The following is a 21,320-nucleotide window of genomic DNA, read 5'->3' on the forward strand; positions in this document are numbered from 1 at the left end:
AATTCCTTTTATGTCTGAATAATATCATTGTATAGGAATATGCCATTTACCTTATTATTCATTCGTTGATGGACTTTTGGGGTTTTCCCCCTTTTGCCTATTGTAGATAATGCTGCTCTGAACATTTGTGTTCTGCCCCCTGCACGTCTCCGGACGAGTTTTGGTGAGCATATGTTTTCACTTCTCTTGAGTATATACACCCGGGTTGGAACTGCGGGGTCAAATGGTAACTTTATGCCCGACCCTTTGAGGAATGGACAGATGGTTCTGCACAGCAGTGGTACCGTTTTACGCATCCACCAGTAACACACAGAGGTTCAAATTTTTCTACATTCTCACCAACACTTATTATCTGACATTTTTATTATAGCAGCTTTAGTGGGTATGAAATGGCAGTTCATTGTGGCTTTGAGTTAATATTATTTTTGTTGAAAAATGAAACAGTCAACCTTGTTTCTAGATGATATGCCTGTGGCAGTTTTAGCAGGGAGGAAATAATAGGTGTTGTGTATATGCTGCAACTATCGATTCTCAATTGGACTCGAAACTCCAGAACACGTAGGATGGGCTTTTCTTGATTACTGAGACAGGTATCCTTTTACCGGGTTTTCATTTCTTTTTGGGCACGCATATTCTTGGGCTCAGTGAAAAGAATCCCAGCAGAAGTCAAGAGGTCTCCGTGTTTCCAGCTCTATAACTGGCTGCAACATCTTACAAGTAAATTAAAATCCCTCTCTGCCTAAATACACTTTCTTTGTCCATTACTTTTGGTTCATAAGTGTTGGGTCATTTCTCTTCTGTAAGAGATTCCACAGGAATCCTAAAATATATATTCTGCTCTACTGGTTCCATGAAATAGATGTTATATAAAGGCATTCCACATCGCCTAAGGATAATAGGATTCTCCTACATTTAGCTGCTTTTATTTTCTAATAATTTGCTCATCTACAAAGCTGCTTTATAGAGCTATTCTTAATGTATAAAAGAGCTATCAATAGTTTAAAACTTCTTACCCTTCCTTCATAAGGTATTTCATAGCAGGAAGATACCGCGCGGGTCAAGAGGTGTTAACGAACATTGAGTAAGGACTCAGGATTAGCTGAGTGGTTGAAATGGTCGGGATGGGGGGAACCCGGAATGTTGAGAAGTGTAGCGTGACCACGGATATGGAGCCCAGCTTCTCCATCCTCTGTGCTACCAGTCGTCCGTGGCAGGTTATGCAGTAGAGCACAAGCAGTATTGTTCAGAGACAAGTGTGGGGAGAAAAAGACTCTGAACTCAGTATTTTGCTCCATTCAAGTCTATGATCTGACATAGTGGGCCACCACGCCTATCTCATGGAAAGGATTGGGTCAGAATTATTCTTTTTTCCCTGAGACGTTGGTGATTTCCATGGATCCAGTAAATAACCCTGCTGGATTAAGCAAGGCCAGAGACAGCGATCAACGATCAACTCAGATAATTTCCTTGACTCTTGGTCTGTTTTGGCAAAGTGAAACATTGCCAGAGATAAAGGTCTTCTAATCAAATCTGGAGGGTTGTTTATATACATACTTGGGATTTCTCAGATAACTTTTCTGTCAATAGAGCAATGTAACCAGGTTTAAAGAAAGAGAGATTTGGGGCACCAGGGTGGCTCAGTGAGTTAAAGCCTCTGCCTTCAGCTCAGGTCATGATCTCAGTGTCCGGGAATCGAACCCCATGTTGGGCTCTCTGCTCTGCAGGGAGCCTGTTTCCACCTCTTTGTCTGCCTGCCTCTCTGTCTACTTGTGATCTCTGTCTGTCAAATAAATAAATAAAGTCTTAAAAATAAAATAAAATAAATTTTAAAAATGAGATTTATTTAAATACTGTGTGATGTCAGTTCTTCGTTGAGAGCGCCGTGGAAGAGAGACCGTGGTACGGATGTCCCCTCATTCCTCGGTCCATTTGTTCCAGAAACATGTATTGAACACCTACTTTTTTTTTCTTATAAGTTTTATTTATTTGAGAGAGAGAGAGAGAAAGTACTCACAGGCGATAGGGAGGGGCAGAGGGAGAGGGGAAGCAGACTCCCCTCTGAGTGGGGAGCTATTGCATGTGGGTCAAGGCAGGGGTCCATCTTGTGACCTTGAGATCATGACCTGAGCTGAGATCAAGAGTCAGATGCTCAACTGAGATACCCAGACACCCCTTGGACACCTCGTCTCTATCAGTCACAGTTTGAGAGCACAAGGGGTCAAAGAGAAGTGTGACATTTGATACCCTGAATGTGGTACAGGCAGGCGGACATAGATATGAGTGTGTGATGAGTTCTAGGTGCTATTCTAGCTGTAAGCATGGTCAGAGTTGAAGTGGCCAACATAGCAATTTAATATTCCGTCATCACTGAGCTGATACTAAATGTGGTTTCCACGTCTTGGTCATGTGCCAGTGCACCGCGTGAAGGAACAGGCGGGAAGTATGCCAAGTGCGGGATGCGGTGACCTCAGACTTGTAGTTTTATACGGATGATCCATTTTATAGCGGATGGATCCTCATCCAAACCGCTTGCCACAATGTCCACATCCCTACTGTTCCTGCTCAAACTTCCTGCAGGATTTCTGTGTCGTCTTGCCACTTGCCTTTGTAGGGGACATTTGAGGAGGTTCATAGTGGCTCCGACTGTGTTAGTCTCCAGCTCAGTGCCTGGACCTCGGCACTGCCTTTCCCATAAGTGGTGGCTTACATGGCCCTCACTGCGGGTCTCGAAGTGTCTCTCCACTGCCACCCCCATTATCCACCCCTGCTCCCCTGCATTAGCTTTCCCAGCTACTCGTGGGGTTCCTCTGCCGGCTCTCCCCTCCTCGCCTCCAGGTCCCTGCTGTCTACCTTTACGTGACGACTTTGGGATATATCTCAGCCGTCCCGTTCTTGTTTTAGTTTTCTCTGATATTTGCCCAAACATCCACAAGCCGTTATATTCTTGTATCCTCTATGTGTTCTTACTGTGGTTGTTGTCAGTATTGTTAATTTTGGTATCTCCCACCAGATTCTGTGAACATATTGAGGACAAGGACTTTTTTCCATAATAAAACCACTGTGCTTGGTATATCATTAGTGTTGCTACATGTCTTCAGTTAATTTAATTCCTAAATGCTTTCTCAAATTCATTGTGACACCTGTATATTTTGTAAAATTAATACTGACAGCTCTCATTTCTTTCCATAATATACCTTCCCAAATATTTCAGGGTAAATCAAGTTATAGAGAATGAATAATATTTTCAATGCAGTAAGAAAGCTCATATTTTAATGAACGTTGGCGATGACTTAATCTGCGAGAAAAAGATTAGCTTGTGGTAGGAGTAATCACTCTTTCCCCCTGGACTGTGCTGGTTCATTTTTTAAGTCAACCTGACGGGGCCATGGGGTGTGGGGTTTATTGGTCAAATGTGATTCTGGGTGTTTCTGGATAAGAATACCATTGGAATGGTAGACTGAGTAAAACCAATTACATTCCTTGATGTGGGTGGACCTCATCCAATCAGCTGAAGACTTGAGTAGAACAACAAAAGCTTATGAAGTGGGCAGTCCTTTTTCCTGACTGCTTTGAGCTGGGACGCCAGCTTTTTCCTGTCTTTGGACTCAAATGGAAAAGCTCTTCTTCAGTCTTGAGTCCCCTGACTTGTGGACTGGAACTTAAACCATTCCTTCTCTTGGACCACCAGCTTGCTGACTGCGGATCTTGACATGGATCAATTCATGTGAGTCAGTTTCTTAAGCCTTCCAGAAGGAAGCAGAGGTCCATGGATGAGCAGTAAGCCAAGCTGAATGGGATGCAGGTACTCTGCAAGGCAGCAGGTCTGTGCGCCGTAACCTGACGGACACAGACGAGGAAAATGGGGTAAACATGCTCGTCTTGCAGACTGGAAGGGAAGCAGGAAGTAAATGACAAAGACTGAACCCAGGAGCCAATGTTGCGAGAGCGGTTCTGATCCAACAAGGCCATCTTCAGATATGCCTTCATCTAATTTTCTCATACAATTATTATCTGAAACTAATATGACGGTGGTGAAGCTTCCTATTTTAAACATTTTTTTCCCCTTAAACTCTTGGCTTCTTTCCTTCTTCTGGATCTTCTTCTTCTTCTTTTTTTAAAAATTTTTATTTATTTATTTGAGACAGAGAGTGAGAGATCACAAGTAGGCAGAGAGACAGGCAGAGAGAGAGAGGGAAGCAGGCTCCCTGCTGAGCAGAGAGCCCAGTGCAGGGCTCGATCCCAGGACCCTGAGATCATGACCGGAGCGGAAGGCAGGGGCTTAACCCGCTGAACCACCCAGGGGCCCCTGGATCCTTCTTTATCTGTCCAGCTTTCCACCCATCAACAGCTAAAGGCGGAGGAGTTGCAAGAGTAAAGGGTCCCTCCCGGTCGCTCAGAGCTGCTTTCTCTCAGTCCCATCCCAGCAGCGTTCCCCCTTTACGCCTGCTTTCAGCGCTGTGATTTCTGTGGGCCTTTCTGCCGAGGCCCTGCGTGGATAGGACACAGATGCCCCACACTAGCGGTTTTGGCTGACAGTTTGGGGGGCTCGGGGAAGACATTCAGTCAGTTCACAGATTTATTATTGATTTAAAGTTTAATCCATGTTACTCTACTTCCCATTTGCAGAGATAAAGGGAGTTATGACAATGGCAGGTTAAAAATTTGGGGCCCGTCCTCTTGATTTTCCCTCCTTACTCCATCATGTGGTGACGGGCGGGGGAAGGCAGGTTCCACGGGGACAGTACGACTGGCTTGTTCTTGCTGGGAAAGAGGAAAAGAAGTATCAAATGAATTAATACCGCTTACATGAAGGGAAAGCGCCAACTTAATATTGCTTAAAATCAGTTTACGTTGGTGATATTTCTTGTCTACAGTGGGCTGGGTTTAGTGTAAAGCTCAGTCGTACAGAGAGGATCTGTGCGGATGTCATTTCTGGAGAAAGGCTGTCCCTGAGAAACCTAACACAGAAGGTGAGCGCTTATGAAACCCAAAGGCAGGAATGTTCGCCTGCCTTCCAGGGTCCCGGCAAATACTAATCCATGTTCTCTAAAAGCTACTTTTCAAGCATTCAGATTTGGTTCACTAATTTCTTTCACCTAATTCTTAAGCCAAATCATTAGTGACAGGTAGTTTTCACGTGTAAACCGACACTTGCGTGTGCTAATCTAGACATTATGTATAATGTCTAATAAGTGCATGTTTGAAGGCATTGTGGGTAATTTACATACAATTACTGTTGGAATTTCTCTGATTTTTCTGCTTCACTGCGGGTTCAAAAGTGGCGTCTTACTCATTCTTACATGTAATTTTTTTGTTAATGCAAAAAAAAAAAAAAAAAAGGAAAAGCTTCTCAGACCCCTCCCAGCCTCTCACTGTCGCCACGGCCCCCCAGGCGAGGGCGCGCGCACGCGCGGGCACACGCGCGCGCGCACACACACACACACACACGTGTGAGTTCAAGCTTGATGCTTCCCTGTCCCTCGAGGCAGCTCCACATCTGGTCTTGGAGCGCCCTGGTCCCCCGTGGAGGAATGCCGCAGCGCCGGGAGACATCCTCTGTGGGCTCCTGGCAGCGGCCGGGCTTGGTCAGCACTTGAATTTGACCCCCCTCTGCGTGCGCGCTCTCGGGAGCGCGCGTCCGTGTGTGTCCAGGGGCGAACCCGAGGCGGTGATTGATTAATCCGAGAAGCGCCCAGGGGTGGGGATCGCGGTGCCCAGGGCGCGGTCCCGGTGCAACCTGCCCTTGGGGCGGAGGAATGGGAGCCGGGTTGGGCCCGGGCGAACGGCCCGCCCCAGTGGTTCCCGGGCCAGGCAGACCCAGGGGCGCCGGGCCGGGCGGTAGGAAGCCCAGGGACCCGACGCGAAGACACAAAGGCGCCGGAGGGGCCGCGGCTGGGCGGAGGCCCGCGGGGAAGGGAGCGGGGGTGGCCAGGTGCGCCGCGGGAGGGCGTCCGTGCCAGGAGCTGCCGCGGCGGCGGAGTCGGATGCAGACCCGGGGCGCAACCATGGCGACGCAACGTGTGTCCCCCAGTAACTCGCAACAACATTATTTCTGAGCTGCCATTCCCGGCCTGCCCTCCACGTCCCCCTCCGCTTCGCCACACTGGCGGCCGACCGGCTGGGCGCGCCTGGCTCTGCCCGGCCGCTGCCTCCTTCCCGCGGGCGCAGCCGGAGGGGGGCGCAGGCGGCGGCAGCTGCGCCCGCGGACATCACCTTGGTGCACGTTCGTAGAACCGAGCGTGCCGGCGACGCGCGCACACACGCGGCCTCCCGGGGAGGGGGCGTCTCCCCAGGGCCGGTGTGGGTGGAGGGGCTCCCGGCTCTACCCAAATAGCGTGGGTTCGCGTCCTCCTGCTGCCTCCAGAGGCTTCCGGGTCCAGCCCAGTCCTGGCAGAGCCCCCGGTGCGAACGCGCGCGCACGCGCGCACACACACACACGCACACACACACACACACGCCCGCCCGCCCCTGGCGTCGCCGTCGCCCCGCTGGGCCCCCCGCCCTTAGGGACAAGTGCGGCCACCGGCGCGCCCCGCGCTGCCTGCCGGAGGAGCCCCGGGTCGCCGGCGCCGCCGGGGTCCCCGCGTGCGCCTCTCGGGTCCGCGCCGCTGTGGCTGGCGGAGCGCTGACGGCCACCGCCGGACACGCACGCGGTCGGAGCCGGCCCCCCGCCCGCGCCCGCGCCCGCTCGGCTCGCAGCCGGCCCCCCTCCCGGCCCCCGGCCGCGGGCTTCTGCGGAACCCGCGGCGCCCCGCGCGCCCTCCCCTCCGGCTTTCCCTGCCTCTCTCGCGGCGGCCGAAAGAGTTGATCGCTATTGTGATCCGCCGGGCAGAGGCGAGGGCGGGCCGAGGTGGGGACACCGGAGACCGGCAGGAACTGGGGGTTCTTCCAAGCCAACTCCACCCCGCGGTCGCCGGCGCGGTCTCCGCTCGCCGCCGGGACAATGGATTAAGTTACTCTTCCCGGGGCCAGAAGTCGCTGCAGACTTAGGGAGAGATGAAGGAGAAGGCGATGATCAAGACCGCGAAGATGCAGGGCAACGTGATGGTGAGTCCGGCGGGCGAGGCGCGCGGTCCGGGCGCCCGCGGTGCGGAGCGGGGCGGGGGTCTCCTGTCCTCGCGAGCCGCCGGGCTGACCGCGACCCGCGGCGGCGCCGTCCCCGGTTCCCACCCGAGCTCCGGGGCGGCCGCCAGGGTGCCGAGGGGCGGCCGCCTGTTTGCACATCGCAACTTCGCGGGGTCGCCGTGCCTGTCCTCCGCGCGTGGGGCTCGCGGCCCGGGGTGGGTGTGCGAGGCGAGGAAGGGGCGGCGGCCGCGGGGCGGCCCGAGTTCCAAGCCGACCCCCGGGGCTGCCCTGGGGGCCCCGGCGGAGAGACGAGGTGGCGGCGGCGGGGGGAGGGCCCGGGGCCCTGATGCCCGCGCGGCCTCGGGGCTGCTCGTCCCCGGAGCCCGAGACCTGTTGGGTTGAGCGAGCCTCTGGCACACTCGGGGCGGCGCCTGTCCGGCGGGGCCCTGCTCCCCCAAAGCGCTGACTGTGCCAGCGAGCGTGACAACGGCCAGGCATCCCCCGAGAATCGCCGTGCGCCCGGAGACCCCCTCTGGGTGGCGGGAGGCTCAGGGCTCCAGGGCCAGGGGCTGTCTTCCCAGGCACAACTTTGCTAACTCGGGGACCCCGGCGATCCGCCTCCCAGCGCGCCACCCCCTCGCCCGCGCCCTGCGACCCGCCTGCAGCGCTCTGGCCGGCTGGTCCCCCGCGCCCCGGGGTTGTGGGGTCGAGGGGGTCAGGGTGCTGGAACCTCCTGGCGAGGACGAGGAGGTTGCCATCTTGTTCTGTGGAAATTGTGTGTGTGCCTGTGCGTGTTTATTTGGGTGGCGTTTAACCCTTTCGGTGTTGGTGCAGAACGATTAGGAGGAGGGTCCCTATTTTTATTTTAATTTTTTTATTCATGAGATGGGGATTGGCATGCTGGTTTTCCGAGTACAGCTGGAAATGCAGGGATGCTTTCAGGCTCTTGGTCTAGAGTTGTTTGGGAGGTGGGTTGGGTCCAGGTCCTGGGAGGAAGGGCCAGGTAGCGGGAGGTGTGTTTGGGATAACCCAGTTGGTGATCCATTTTGAGGTCTTGCTTTAAACAGAAAGAGGCAAGAAATGAAAAATGCATTCTAATTGAACACATATCCGGCTGGGTTAGCCACACCCACGGCAAGGCACCTGTTGCCTGGCTGAGGCCGGAGCTAGCCCTGTTCAGAGCTGGACTTCTGGCCTGAGGTTGTACCGTTCCACTCAGGATCGCTCTGGGAGAGCAGGAACTGCATCCAGGGGATTATTTTGTGGGACCCCTCCCCCAGTCCCCAAAGATAAGCCCCTCACTCAAGGAACTTCTTCTGTTTGTGCGTTCTGCGGCTGACTGACCCAATTGCTTGTTTGTGAAAATACATGTTTCCCTAACTCTCCCACTCCCTTTTTAGTCATTGTGCTGTTCAGCTCTTTTTTTTTTTTTTTTTTTATAAACAGGGCAGAAACGTGTGTGGAGTAATGTTTTCCAATTAAATTCCCACCTGCACCCATAATTCCCTTTTTATATTATGCCATCATGTGCTAGTAAAACCTACATATTTAGGACTGAGGCAGAAGAAAGAATTTGAATTAACTTTATTGGTAATATAATGACACATTATTGATTCATTACCTAAATCTGTTGTCAGACAGGTGTTTCTTCTTATGACTTAGCTGGCATGTGGAGCTCTAGCAACATCTTTATGTTCTATCCAAAAAGCTTGTGGAGTCCTCCGTCCCACTACTCCCTCTCTGGGTTTACTTCTGAGGATAAGGATGGAAGGGGTTTTGCACTCACATTCTGAATACAGATGTTTCCTCGGCTCCCTGCATCGCCTCCTTGCTGTCTGCTGTCCGTAAGTAGAATTAGGACAAGTTGCACTGTGTCTAGCAAATTCTGCAGGAACCAGTCATGGTTTGAGGCTCGTGGCTGGCCTCAGAATGAGGTCCGGACTTCGTCAGGGTTTCTTCTGTGTTCTGTCAGTCCATGTGTTGGTAATGCTGCCTCTGTGGTCCTGTTTGTACCTTATGTGACTCCAACGAAACCCACGCAGCTTTAATAGCGTGATCTTTTTTTTTTTTTTTTTTTTTTCACTTACATTGTTGTTTGGGTGCCTTTGGATCCTTCGTTCCTCATCAGTCATCCTGGAAGCCTTGTTCAGCACTGCCTGTCTCGGGTTGGATGACTGGCAAAGCCTTCCCCCCCGGCAACCTGACTGGCGTTCAGGTGCTGGAATCTTCCCGAAGGCTTCATTCCTCCCACCTTCCTTTAGAAGTGTGTCCCTGTGACGGGGGACCGAGGGAAGGCACACGGCTTGGCATACTGCCTAATCCCATTTGGGTTTAATACGTGAGTAAAAGGACTCAGAAAGGTGGAACCAGTTCATAACTTCTGATTAAATTTTTGAGAGGAGTCTATTTCCTAAACTTAATTTCTAACATGGCAAAAAAAAAAAAAAAAAAAAAATCCCAGACTAAGCATGGCACTTTCTGTCTGCAGTTTAATACTCTCGGGAAAGAGATTGAGATTTTCCGTTTCTCCCAGAACAGAATTTAGGTTAAAAAATAACTGGATTTTCACAGAAGCTACATTTGAAAATCCGTGGGGAGGGGTGACTTGTGTGTTATTTTCGGCCCAGCCTCCCCTGTTATGAGTATGTTGATACAGCACTTCCTTAACTGCTGCTTAAATCACACTTGTTCTTCTGGAGAACCATATCCTCTTGCGAAAGGTTCTAAGAGCAAGAGAACATTTTATTCTCTGAAGGATATTACGTCACGCTCAGTTCTTCTACTTCACTCACATGAGTTCTTCCCAGACACTGAGTGCTCAGCAAACACTGAGTAAAGGTTCATTAAAAATAAAAGCCGTGGGGACCCGCCTTAAGCCCTGTGGGATGGTCTCCCCCTTCCTTGGTACGTTGGTGGCTCGTCAGGTAGATGGCGGGTTAGGCGGACCCTTGGTGACCAGACTTGTGGAGAGCAGGTTCAGAGACCGGATGCAGAAGGTCGGCGGTCAACAAGCCTCAGGAACGCTTTGAGAATCTCCTGGTTGCTTGGTTTGGGTTTTAAATGCAATCTGCAGCCTGGGGATTGATTCCCTGTATAGGGAAAGCAGATGTTTTCCTGTGGTCCCTGGAACTGAATTTAGGGCTTTGGTCACTGATTGGAGATACCTGTGATATCATGAGCCGAGTACCTTTTCCAATCTTGCCTTCCCCTTTTTACGTTGAGTAAAAACCCTGGACCAGAACCTCCTAAAGCAAGAGCTTTCTTCCAGGCCATTTGAATAGTTTGCGGATAGATTAGGTTAAACAGTATGACTGACTTCCCAACGCTGCTGCCCTATTTGTGATAATCCCCGGTGAGCAGAGGAAACTATAAGGTTTTTAGATAAATTACCGGGGTTTGTGTGGGACCCCAACCCCCATTGCTGAGTGCTTTTGGGCCCAGCGATGTACTGTGGTTTGTGATTTCCCAGGGTACAGCCTTTCCTGATGCAGAGTTTCCCTCTGTCTCAGGGCGATGGGGAACACCACTCCTGCTTCCTTCTACGGACTGCCACCCTGGGGACATAAAGGCTGTGATCTTGGTTCTAAATGCGAGCACCTAGTGTGTGCGTTGGGAGGAATCTGCCTTCCTGAAATGGATTCCGAAAATTCTTGCAAGGTCACGAGGTTTGGGGAATTCTCACCGTGTGTCCCCGTGCGGCGGTGCCTCTGCCCACATTTCTCTCCTTCCTGGCTGTTGGGCTTCCCTTCACAAAACCGTCAAACCTGTGGCAGGACTCCTCTCGAAATCTCGGTGAGTCCCTGGTGCAGGTCAAACGAGCAGAACGGGAATTCGTCTCAAGCGCACCTCTTAGACGGTCTAGAGGATTGGGAAGACTTGACACAGTTCAGCTGTCAAACAAAGGGAGCCAGAGTTGAGGAAGTTTCCAGGGAGACGTCTCCAAACCCAGCGAGGCATGGTCAGCTCAGGGCGTCTCAGGAAGTACCTAGAGTAAACGCTGGCTGACAGTGCTGGCCTCCTCTCCCTGCCCAGGCCCTTGCCCCACTGTGCCCTGGGTCTTGACGTTGGGACGCGCAGACGTGCTAAGCGGCTGTTCCTCTACCCCAGTCATTTCTCTTTCCTCTGCCCTGGCCTCAGGCTAATGACATGACTCAGAACTTGTCCATCTTTTGCCCTCAGATGTCCCTGTGTAATTATTGCCAAGAGGTGGTACATTCCCAAGCAATAGCATCTTCTGTTCGTCTCTGGTCGGTTGCTGTGCACCACGAGACCCAAGGGAGTGCTTGTATTAAATGCACAGACCGGGGCTCGTTTCTATGCCTGGCACAGACGGCTTTGTGAGAAAGGGCCCTGATTTTTTTGTTCTCTTTTTCTTCTTGGTTTAAGAACTCCTTCAAGTTCTAGTGCATCAGCTAACGCAAGAGAGAATTCCACGCGTGCAGTGTTCCCCCCATACAGCTACAGTAACATGGGAAGCCTGTGCTCTCTTAAGGGTTATTATGTGTGGTCTTTTCAATACCAAAGCTGCATGTCCTGTAATCCAGTTCTGTTCCAGCGCTGCTAGCTGGAGGCAGCGTCCCTTCGCACAGGCTGAGGACTCCGTCCCAGAACACCGCCCACATTTCAGACACCAACTGTAATTGGTTCAGGTCCTTCTGTGTTTCTGACAGATGGGTTCCCAGGACCCTCTCCTCGGGATCCATTACTTTGGTGGGGTGGTTCATGGACCTCGGGACACCAGCTTATTTACTAGATCCCTGGTGTGAAAGGCGATGAATGACCAGCCAGATGAAGACACACAGAAGCTGAGGTGTGGAAAGGTTTCAGACATTGGAGTTTCTGTCCCCACGTGGAGTATGGGGTCCCACCGCCTTGGCTGCATTCTGGTTCCCCATCCTAGAGGTTCTCCATACCCTGGCCTTTGGGTTTTTAGGAAGGCCCCATCACATAGGCGTGACTCGTTAGGTCTTTGGTGGTTGGCGTGGATTCCATCTCTAGCTTCTCTCCCCTGCCCAGAGGCTGGGGTTCCAACCCTCTTATCACATGGTTGGCTTCCCTGGCAACCAGCCCCCATCCTTAGGGGACTTCCTAAAGACCAAAGCTCCCGTGTGGGACCCTGCCAGACCCTGCCCTCTGTATCTCTTCCCCCGGCTAAGCAGTGGCATCCTTCAGCATCCTTTGTGGGAAACGGGAACAGAAGCTCAGTTGTAGCTGAAAGGGGCTGGTTATGAATCATAAGACCCCTGTTTCCCCGTGATGATGCTAAAGGACAGAGGATCAAGTAGTGTGACAAAAGGTGCTCCCCACTGCTTGTATCGCTCTGGACATTCCAGGGGTTTTGGCAGCTGTGAGCCCTGCGTGCAGACTAACTCCAGCTGACCCTCAAGCAACTTGGCTTTGAGTTGCACGGTCCATTCATACATGGAGTTTTTTCCAATAAATACAGCAGAATGCTATGAATGTATTTTCTCTTCCTTATGGTTTTCTTAATAACATATTCTTCAGCTCTCTTTATCATAAGCATGCAGTGAATGACGCATATAACATGCAAAATAAATGTTAATCAACCACGTCATAGGTAAGGCTCCTGCTCAAAAGTAGGCTCTTAGTAGGTGAGTTTTTGGGGGAGTTAAAGGTCATATGTAGACTCTTGACAGTGCAGGCGGCAGGAGCTCCTAACCCCTGTATTCTTCAAGGGTTAAGTGCATAAATTTGTTATAAATCGCAACATCATAGTTAAGTCACTACTCGGTATCCTTTTTGCGGGAAAAGAAATAAATTTACTCCAGACCTATTTTTTCTTTCTCCTTTCATTCCTTTAAGTACAGCAATGAGGAAGCTTTTGTGATCTATTTTGGTTATAGAAGCCAATTTTCTTTGATTAATAGGACCGCATTTTAGGTCTCAAGGCAGAACATGTCCCAGACTTCATAGGACACGTACATCCTGAGCTGAGAGTGTGCACGTGGACGAAAGTGGTCAGCATTCCCTTTACTCTGCGGCTCCCCTGAGGATGGGAGAGGGTCCATTCGCGAGCTGGAAGGTCTGGAAATCCATCTGGGTCCATAGGTCTCAGCATCGGCTGGAGCGTCAGTCCTCAGGAAGGTTCTGACAAATCCAAGGGCATCAGGCTGTTCCTTGGGTGGGCAGAGTTGAGGATGGTTGTTGGAAGACGGGGTTCTCCACCTTGCATGTGTACACCACCAGGGGAACCCTAGAACTCCTGCGGGGGAGCTTTGGGCTTCCCACACCCCACGCACACGTCTGTGCACGCGCACAGGACCATCCAATGTCGCTACTGTGCGTTGTATCTTGAGTGTTGAGACAGTTTGGAGAGCCGCTGGATGGGATGGGAAGTTTTAAGACCGACGGTGTCATCAACGTCCAAGGAAGTAATGCTCCCGTTCGTAAGACGCCATTTGGGCTCGGGGAAGGGCACAGTAAGTCTGGTTTCTTGGGGGAGTTTCGTGGGGGGAGCAAAGTGAATGGGAAGATGGCGGAGACCCCAAAATAAAGAGAAGATGGGGACAGAGAAGAATAAACTAGTCACCAGGGGGAGAGCCAAGGGAACGTGCTGTGTCTTTGTTTTGCATCCTCACCTGGGGCTGGGGAGAAGCAAGGGTGCCCGAAGACGCTCCCTTCATTTTCACCGCAGAGATAACAGCCCTTCTCCCTGCAAGATACCCTGTGATGCATCTGTGATCCACCTGGAGATGCCTTCCACACCAAACAGAGCAAGTAGAACAAGCAGGGTAAAAGAGAGAATGCAGCTCCTGGACCAGCAGGTGGAATTCTAGAATTTTCCATGAGCTCTCTAAGGGGCCTCTGCAGGTAGCTCCCTGGACCTCTGGGCCCTCCCGAGTAGGAACAGGGAACTGGAGGAGATTGATTATTCCTCAAGTTCCTTTCTACCCTCTCCCTCTGCCCAAGCCAGGGTAGCCTTGTCTGGGCACCACTGACCCCGAGGTCGAGCTTGAGAAGTGACCGTCCACACCAGAACGGATGTGCTGTTGACATCGTAATTTCTTCAGCACTGACTCCTCTGGCACCTTCCAGCTTAGCTCACCCCGTCCCTCTCGCCGTGTGTCCCTGTTCACAGACGAACGACATAGACGGCACAGATCTATACCAGCCATGAAACCCGGAACAGTGATCCGCACACCTTGCTCACTCAGGCAGAGCTGCGTGTGTGCCTGTGCATGTCTTCTGTTCACATGGGCGTGCCCTGCACACTTCTCAGCTGTGAAGGTCTCGCAGCATCCCAAGGCAGGGCTGCACCCGGGTTGGACGAGATGCGCTACGGGCACAGTCGCTTTGATTGCTTGACTCCCGGGCTATTCAGAGAACATGGGCGTCCCGTAATAGAACCGCGGGCCGAGGGTGTTCTGGTTTCCAGTTTTGTTTATTCGTCTGCAGAATGGGAAAGGGAATTGCTGACGAGCCAGGCCGGCCTCCAGACCTGGTTGGCAGGGCGCCGGCTCGGCGGGGTGGTGGGATCGGGTCTTGCCGTGGGAGGACACGAGGGCTGTTCACGCTTCTTCGTGGTAAAGGCATTTGGAAAGTAAGATTTCGCAGAGAGGGAGGCGAACCAGATCAGACCCTGAACGCCGGGGAACAAACCGAGGGCCGCTGGAGGGGAGGCGGGGGAGGACGGGGGGCACGGGCGACGGGCCCTGAGGAGGGCCCGTGATGTGCTGAGCGCTGGGTCTTCTCTGCAACCGGTGAGTCACTAAATTCGGCCCCTGAAACCAAGAATACACTGTATGTTAGCGAAATCGAATTTAAATAAAAAGTCTTTAAAAAAAAAAAAAAGAAAAGATTTTCCTTTCTGTCCCTTTTTGCCCAGCCGACTAGACGGATGCCGCTCATGCTAGGGTGTTAGTTCTGTAGCAACACGTAGTAAAACCCCTGCTGGTGGGAACCCAACGATGAACTGGGGTGAGTGAGACCAGCAGTTGATGATTATAACAGTCGAAGCCTGTGTGGACTTTTTAGGGTACATCCTCGACTCCGTGCACATTCAGCTCCATTTCCTATACCTTCTTTTTCAGTGTTCTGGGGAAATGAGAATTAGTGAGCTTCCAGCCAAAAATCTCTCATTTTTACAAAAAAGGATTCAGTTACAGACTCAGTTCTCCATGCTCAGGCACACACACACACAGAGAACATATTTTATCCAAACTGTAATTATTTATAACAGAAAACCGAGAATTTTTCTGTTTAATTACTAGTTTCCCAGAAATTTCTGTTTTTTAGGCCAAATCACATCCTGAGCAAAGTTTTTATAAGAGGATTTTTTTTTTTTTTTTTTTTTTTTTGCCATTCTTCTTTCTAGGACTCTAAATTGTGTCTATGTTTTCAAAATCCCACCCTTCGATTTCAGAACTGATAACGGCTTACATGGCGCCATTGCAGATTATAAAGTCACTTCACAGGCTCTATTATGTTAGAACAACCCATTGCGCTAGCAGGACAAATATGTCTGTTTCATGGTTGAAAGACCAAAGACATGGCAAGGTTACTCAACAGAAGGGAGCGGGGGCTCAGGGGCTGACCGCTCCCAGCCGTGTTCTTCCATTCTTCAATACATTTTCCTTCAGAAACCTTCTTCCCCACCACAAATGGTCAGAAATACAGAGTCGGAAGGATGGAGGAGGGTCTGGAGACCCCTGCAACACCGTCTCCTCTCATGCTGTGTTTTGTGGGATTTCCAGCCCTTTCTGGAACACAGCCAGGGACTGGAAACTTCTTCTGCCTTTGTTGACGGGTTCTGTGTGTTTGAACGGTGTTTCTTATGGTCCCACGAAACCTGCCTTCATGTGATTTCTCGTGGTCCCGGCACTGAGTCTTCGAACTACGTGAAGTAAGACCAGCTGTGCTTCATGCAACAGCCCAAGCTTTCTGAGAAGTTCGCGCAGCTGGCATGGGGTCCCTCCTGCTGTCTTTTCCAGGAAAAATTGCTCTGTTTCCTTCAACTCACTTAAAAGCTTAATTGAAGTCAATGTGCATTTAGCAGTTAGAGACACCTTCTTTTCATCTAGCCATTGCTTTTTTTTTTTTTCAATTTCTCAGTTTCCATGTGTTTCTTCCTCTTTTTTTTATTGTTATTCATCTTTTCCTGTGCAAGAACCCACAAGCAAAGGTTAGAGTTTAACTTGTAGAGCAAGTTAACTTGTGAGTAAATCTGGGATATATTCAACACACGCAGACTTTTCAGAGTGAAGCGTGATCTGGTGGGAAAGTCTCCAGGGAGGGAAGGCCGAGGCTTCGCGGTGGAAAGCCAGCAGGCTCGTGACCGGCTCCGATTTACTGACAGAAAAGGAAAAGATGCGAGCTTTTCCTGCAAAACTGTAAGACAGCAGCAAGCCTTTTCGTAAAGCGAGTATTCCGTCTGTCTGTCTGCCTGAAGATGTCACCTTCTAGAGTCTGTCTCTTTCCGGAGTAGTTCAGCCCATCCAGAAGCAAGAAACTCCAACTCCTTATAATTAACCTTCCTGTGCCCTTGAGAAAAACAGGACAGCCTGAGAGAAGGTTACCTGTCCTGGAACCTTCTTGTGTGGAGGGGAAATGGCAACATCAGGAGACAAAAGCCACCTACAATTCTTATCACCACCCAAGCCACAGGGCAGCCGGGATCCAGTCCCCTGCAGAGCCAGCGGCTTTCCCAAGAGCTGGAGAGGAGAGCGGCTGGTGCTCCCCCCAGCCCCAGCCTGATAGGCATCTCCAGTGCTGGGGGCCACGGGGATTGTACCAAAATCCGCCGAGCTCCTCAGATGTATTAGCAGAACCAGAGGAAGGCAAATGAAAAATCCCCATGAGAAAAGACTCCAGGAAAAGCCTAACACTTTGTAGAGATTTGCAGCACTCAATTTTGGTAGAGGTGTGAAACAGTGAGAGCCCTGTGTGCAGGCCGGGGGAGGGAGGCGCGAGGGAGAGAGATCTCTGTGCTTGCTGGAAAGATCGCAAGCGTTGGGAAACGTTGAGCAAATACAACACACTATCATTAGTGCTGTGTACATCGGACTTGCGAGGGCAGCTGGTCCAATTGGAAATCAAATAAAAATTTGCGAATATTAGATGGCTAAAAAACAAAAAGCAACCCCCCCCCCCCCAGAACTTCCCCCGCAACCCCAAAAAACTTGTAACTGCTAACATTGTGGAGGGACCTGTCCTGGGGCCCTGTGATCGCACCACTGTGCCCCAAGAAGTAAGTGCTAGGAGGTCTGGGACTTCCGACTGGAGCCCGGTCAAGTCCCCATGGGCAGTAGGACACGTGAGGACGTCAGCGTGTTTACACAGTGAGGTCCCAGATAGCAGCAGAAGGGGGGCACATCACACTCACGAGCACAGGGACTTTCTCAAACACGCCGCTGGCCGGAGCACAAGAAAGCCATCCTGAGGAAGCACACGCCGTATGCTTTACACAAGCTCTAGCTCAGGGCAAGAGGTCATGGTGAGGGAAACCGAGGTAGGGTCCCTGCTGGACGTGACAACGTGGTTAGGAAAATGAAGGGAACTCTGACCACACAAATCATGGTACTGCCATTGTGTGTGTGCGTGTGTGTGTGTGTGTGTGTGTGAGAGAGAGAGAGAGAGAGAGTGACAGGGGCTGTGATTCCTCTGACCCCTCCACATTTTCTGGAGACTGGGTCTCGGAGGGCAGTGCCTGGGCCAGTGGCGTCGGCAGCAGCAGCACCGGGAGGGGGTGGTGCTCACTGCTGGGCACCGGACCTGCGGCCCTGGACGCCTGGAGGCTGGGACCCGCACGGGACTGTCGCTGGGGGATCTGGGGTGCGCTGGGACCCGCACGGGACTGTCGCCGGGGGATCTGGGGTGCGCTCACACGTGGTTCTCGGTTTCCCAGTTCTCAGGCTGTCTGGAGAAGGGACCTTTGTTTTGTGCTTTTAAATTTCCGTTCCGTCCTAGATCAGCACCTTTGTAAAGTGCAGTGAGAGCAAAAACAATAGTGAACAAAACACACACCCGAGTCTTATATCACTGGACCCAGACATGTAAAACTCCTCTGTTCAGTTGGCTACAAGCCTCCCGAACCGCATCCTCTCCGTGTCTGCGGTCACCCGGAGAGGACGGCGGCCCGCGGCCGGCCCTCGGGCTCTGGCTCGCACGCAGAGCAGCCTCGCTCCGAAGGCCCTTGGAAGACCTTCCCTCACTGCCCGCCCGGTCTGTTGTCTGGCAAAGCCCCCGGTGGGGAAGCTCGGTGAGAAACAAACTCTCCTCCTGACCCAGAAAAGCTCACCACAGTCAGAAGAGAAAGAAATGAGTTGTATTAGTGAATGAACATTCGCGGTATCACCGCTGTGAGGTCCGGTTTGTGCCGGAGGCTGGCATCTGGCCAGGCCCATGTCTCCTCAGGAGACGGGGCGGTGAGGCCTCGCTTCCTCCCAGACGGGGGCTCCTGGGTCCTCGAGGAACCATTTCTGAGAGGAAAGACTGGCCCGAGGCTTATTGAGCCACGAAGGAGATCTCCATGAAGGAAATTTCCATGCAAACAAGATTTGCAAAGGACAGAAGGAAATTCTGAAGGAAAAGGAGGAAGAGTGCCTCTTGCCTCCTGTCCCGCGGGGAGACTTAATTTGTGTCCGTCCTCACACCGCTGCTCCCGTCTCATCTTTCCTTCTGGGCCTCATCGTTGGCTTCCTTTCTGGGAGCGAGCCGGGCTGTGAGTCACGACCACAGGTCAGGTTCCCTCCGAGATTCATTCTGAGTTTTGAGTCACGACGGAGCGCCCACCTGGGTGGAATCAGGGTTAACGAGCTGGCTTTTGTTGCTGACTTCTGTTATTAAGGAAAAATTGGGTATTTTCCCACTTTGTTCTAAAGTTTATTTTTAGCCGTGATTACTTAAAATGATTCAATTTTTTTAGACATCTAGGAAATGTTAATTACTGCAGATAAGACTGTTCTAAAGCCTACTACAAAGGCTTTCCCCCCTTCTTCTTCAGTACACACAAAGGAGATCATGTTAAAATGCTCTTATGCAAATTTAAAAATTTGCCTGTTACATTAACAATGCTAATGACGGTTAATGCATTCCCACAGCTTCTGTGGGATCCGAAATATTAATGTGCTTAGAAATGTTTCAGGATCACCCTGCACATATGTGAGATGCGGAGTTTTTCACGGAGCGTAGTTCCTTGACAGTGGATTCAGTTCGAATTCAAGGGATGAAGGAGAGATGCCGAGCCAGCGTGGTAGGTTCTCGCGGGTTCTGCGACACGGGCTGAAAAGGCTGGAAACCCTCTTTCCCCACATCACAGTCATGGGGGGCTACAGAACCGGAGACGAGTGGTCACTGTCGTAGAGCTGGGAGGGGAAATTGTCCATCATAAAGGAAAGCAGAGGAAGGCGAGAAAGGGGCTATCCCAGGACGTGAGGCAAGGACCCTTGCAAGCATAGGTCGGGATGACCTTGAAGAGCCCTCCTCTGGATGAGATCACGCCACACTTGTGCTGGGATCAGCTGGAATGAGCCTGGGGATGGCATTGTTCAGCGGGGTTGGGCTCTTAGACCAACCTGTGTGTTGGTCCTGACGTAGGGATTTTCCCGCAATGCTGTGCAGAGCAGATTCGGACCGTTTGCAGATAGCCTGACGGAGGTTAATTCGGGTTGCCCCAGGGTCTTAACACAGTGCATCTTATTGTAGAAGCTTTTCTGACTACTTCAACTAGAGGTCTTCCCTCTTGTCTGCCTCGAGCCCCTCAGCAATCCCCACAAACGAGGAGAGGCGTGTAGAGCTTCTCCTACAGCGCAGCCCTAGCCAGAACGCTATCCCGGTGACTTCTGGACGTTCCCCCATGGGATGTGTTGAAGGAAATATCATTAAAAACAGATTCTCCCAACCCAGAAATCTTGTCCACAGACCTAGTAGAGTAAGAGACCACTTGCGTTACCTGAATAAAGAATCAGATCCGAGTGTGATGTCTGTCCCGGACGTCTAAGATAGTGCAAAGGAGAAACCTCACAGCCCTCACAGCCCAGCGGATACTGCCTGTGTCACACGTGTTTTCTCATCAACGGTAGCTTGTCCTCAAGTCAGACACCTTCACAGCACCGTGTGTCACATGCGGTTCACGCTGACCTCGCCTGGGCGCTGGGGTGGCCATTTCTGTCTGCTTGGTGGCCAGGCCTGGAGGAAGAGCAGTCTCCCCTCTGCGCCAGAGGGAACTCTGCCCAAAGGAAGGCGGCTTCCAGCAATTACCGCGGGCGCCTGCCCTCCCACAGGAACTGGGAGGCTCGGGGTGCTCTCCCTTCATGTTTGCATTTCAAAAAACGGGCTCCCAGGGTCCTTGGGAAGAGGGTCCTGCGTCATTAAGCAACACAAGGCCTACCTTGTCCTCAAAAGGATACATTTCAGAGAGATGAAAAAGTGCTTCCAAGGACACGTTTTCTAAGGTGAATCCTGAGGAAAAGGAGAAGAGGCAAGACTTTCCCTTAGAGCTGACCCTCCGGCCGGGACCGGGGTTGAGCAGCCCAGCCCCGCTTCCTGGATGAGTTTTTTCTATAAATATCATGCAGTACCACTGATGGATTCTCTTTCCCTTATGATTTTCTTAATAACGTTTTCTCTAGCTCTGTTGTAAGAATATAACGTAGCACATGCGTCACACAGAAGGTACGCGTTAGTCTACCTGTCCTTGTTACCGGCAAGGCCCCTGGCCAACGCCAGGCTCTGGAGAGTCAGAAGTTATACACGGAGTTTCGGCCGCGCGGGGCGTCAGGCCAGGGCCCCTCCCCCCTGTGGTTCCGGGGTTCATTGTCTTTTCAACTGGGAGAAATAAGCCTCTTATTTTTAATTTGCTTTCGTCCTTAAAGCCAGAACATTGAAATGAGTAGCCTGTACCCCGGCCAGCAAAGCCACAGACACTCATTGAGAGGGACTGGAACCTGTCCCAGGCTCACGGAGGCTGAGTGCTTGAAATGTCAACACGATTTAGGCAAAACCGACGATCAGGAGACTGCCAAGGACACCAGCGCTTGATGGAAAGCTTCCTTCTTCCGCGGACGTAAGAGCAAGAGGTGCGCCCAACAGAATGACCGGCCTGGGGTCTGGAGGCACCGGGGTCCCGCACCCAGTGGGAGGGAGAAGCAGAGGCTGCCTGGGCTGTGGGGGGGCAAGGAAGCGATTGCTCCCAGCACCCCGTCATTCCGCCAGCAGTATTTCCAAGAGCTTAGCGTGTGGCAGATAATAAGGTAGGCACTTTGCATGGATCAAACGAGGCTCAAAGAAGTCCCATC

At 51.6% G+C, this 21,320-nt stretch overlaps 1 protein-coding gene across 2 annotated transcripts in view; it reads left to right on the forward strand.

Moving 5' to 3' along the window:
* The window catches only part of DPP6 (dipeptidyl peptidase like 6), an 848,700-nt gene that overhangs the window by 77,747 nt on the left and 749,633 nt on the right, over nucleotides 1-21,320 (forward strand). Inside the window, exon 1 of one of the 2 annotated variants that reach the window (XM_059172343.1) lies at nucleotides 6,710-7,047. The exons of the other annotated variant lie outside the window; for it this stretch is intronic. Coding sequence (XP_059028326.1) covers nucleotides 6,997-7,047 — 51 coding nt within the window. The 5' untranslated portion in view covers nucleotides 6,710-6,996. Of the gene's footprint in view, nucleotides 1-6,709; nucleotides 7,048-21,320 lie in introns of those variants that run through there. 2 annotated transcript variants of the gene reach the window in all.

The sequence above is a fragment of the Mustela lutreola genome, chromosome 4 (genome assembly GCF_030435805.1).
Source record: "Mustela lutreola isolate mMusLut2 chromosome 4, mMusLut2.pri, whole genome shotgun sequence".
Lineage (NCBI taxonomy): Eukaryota > Metazoa > Chordata > Mammalia > Carnivora > Mustelidae > Mustela > Mustela lutreola.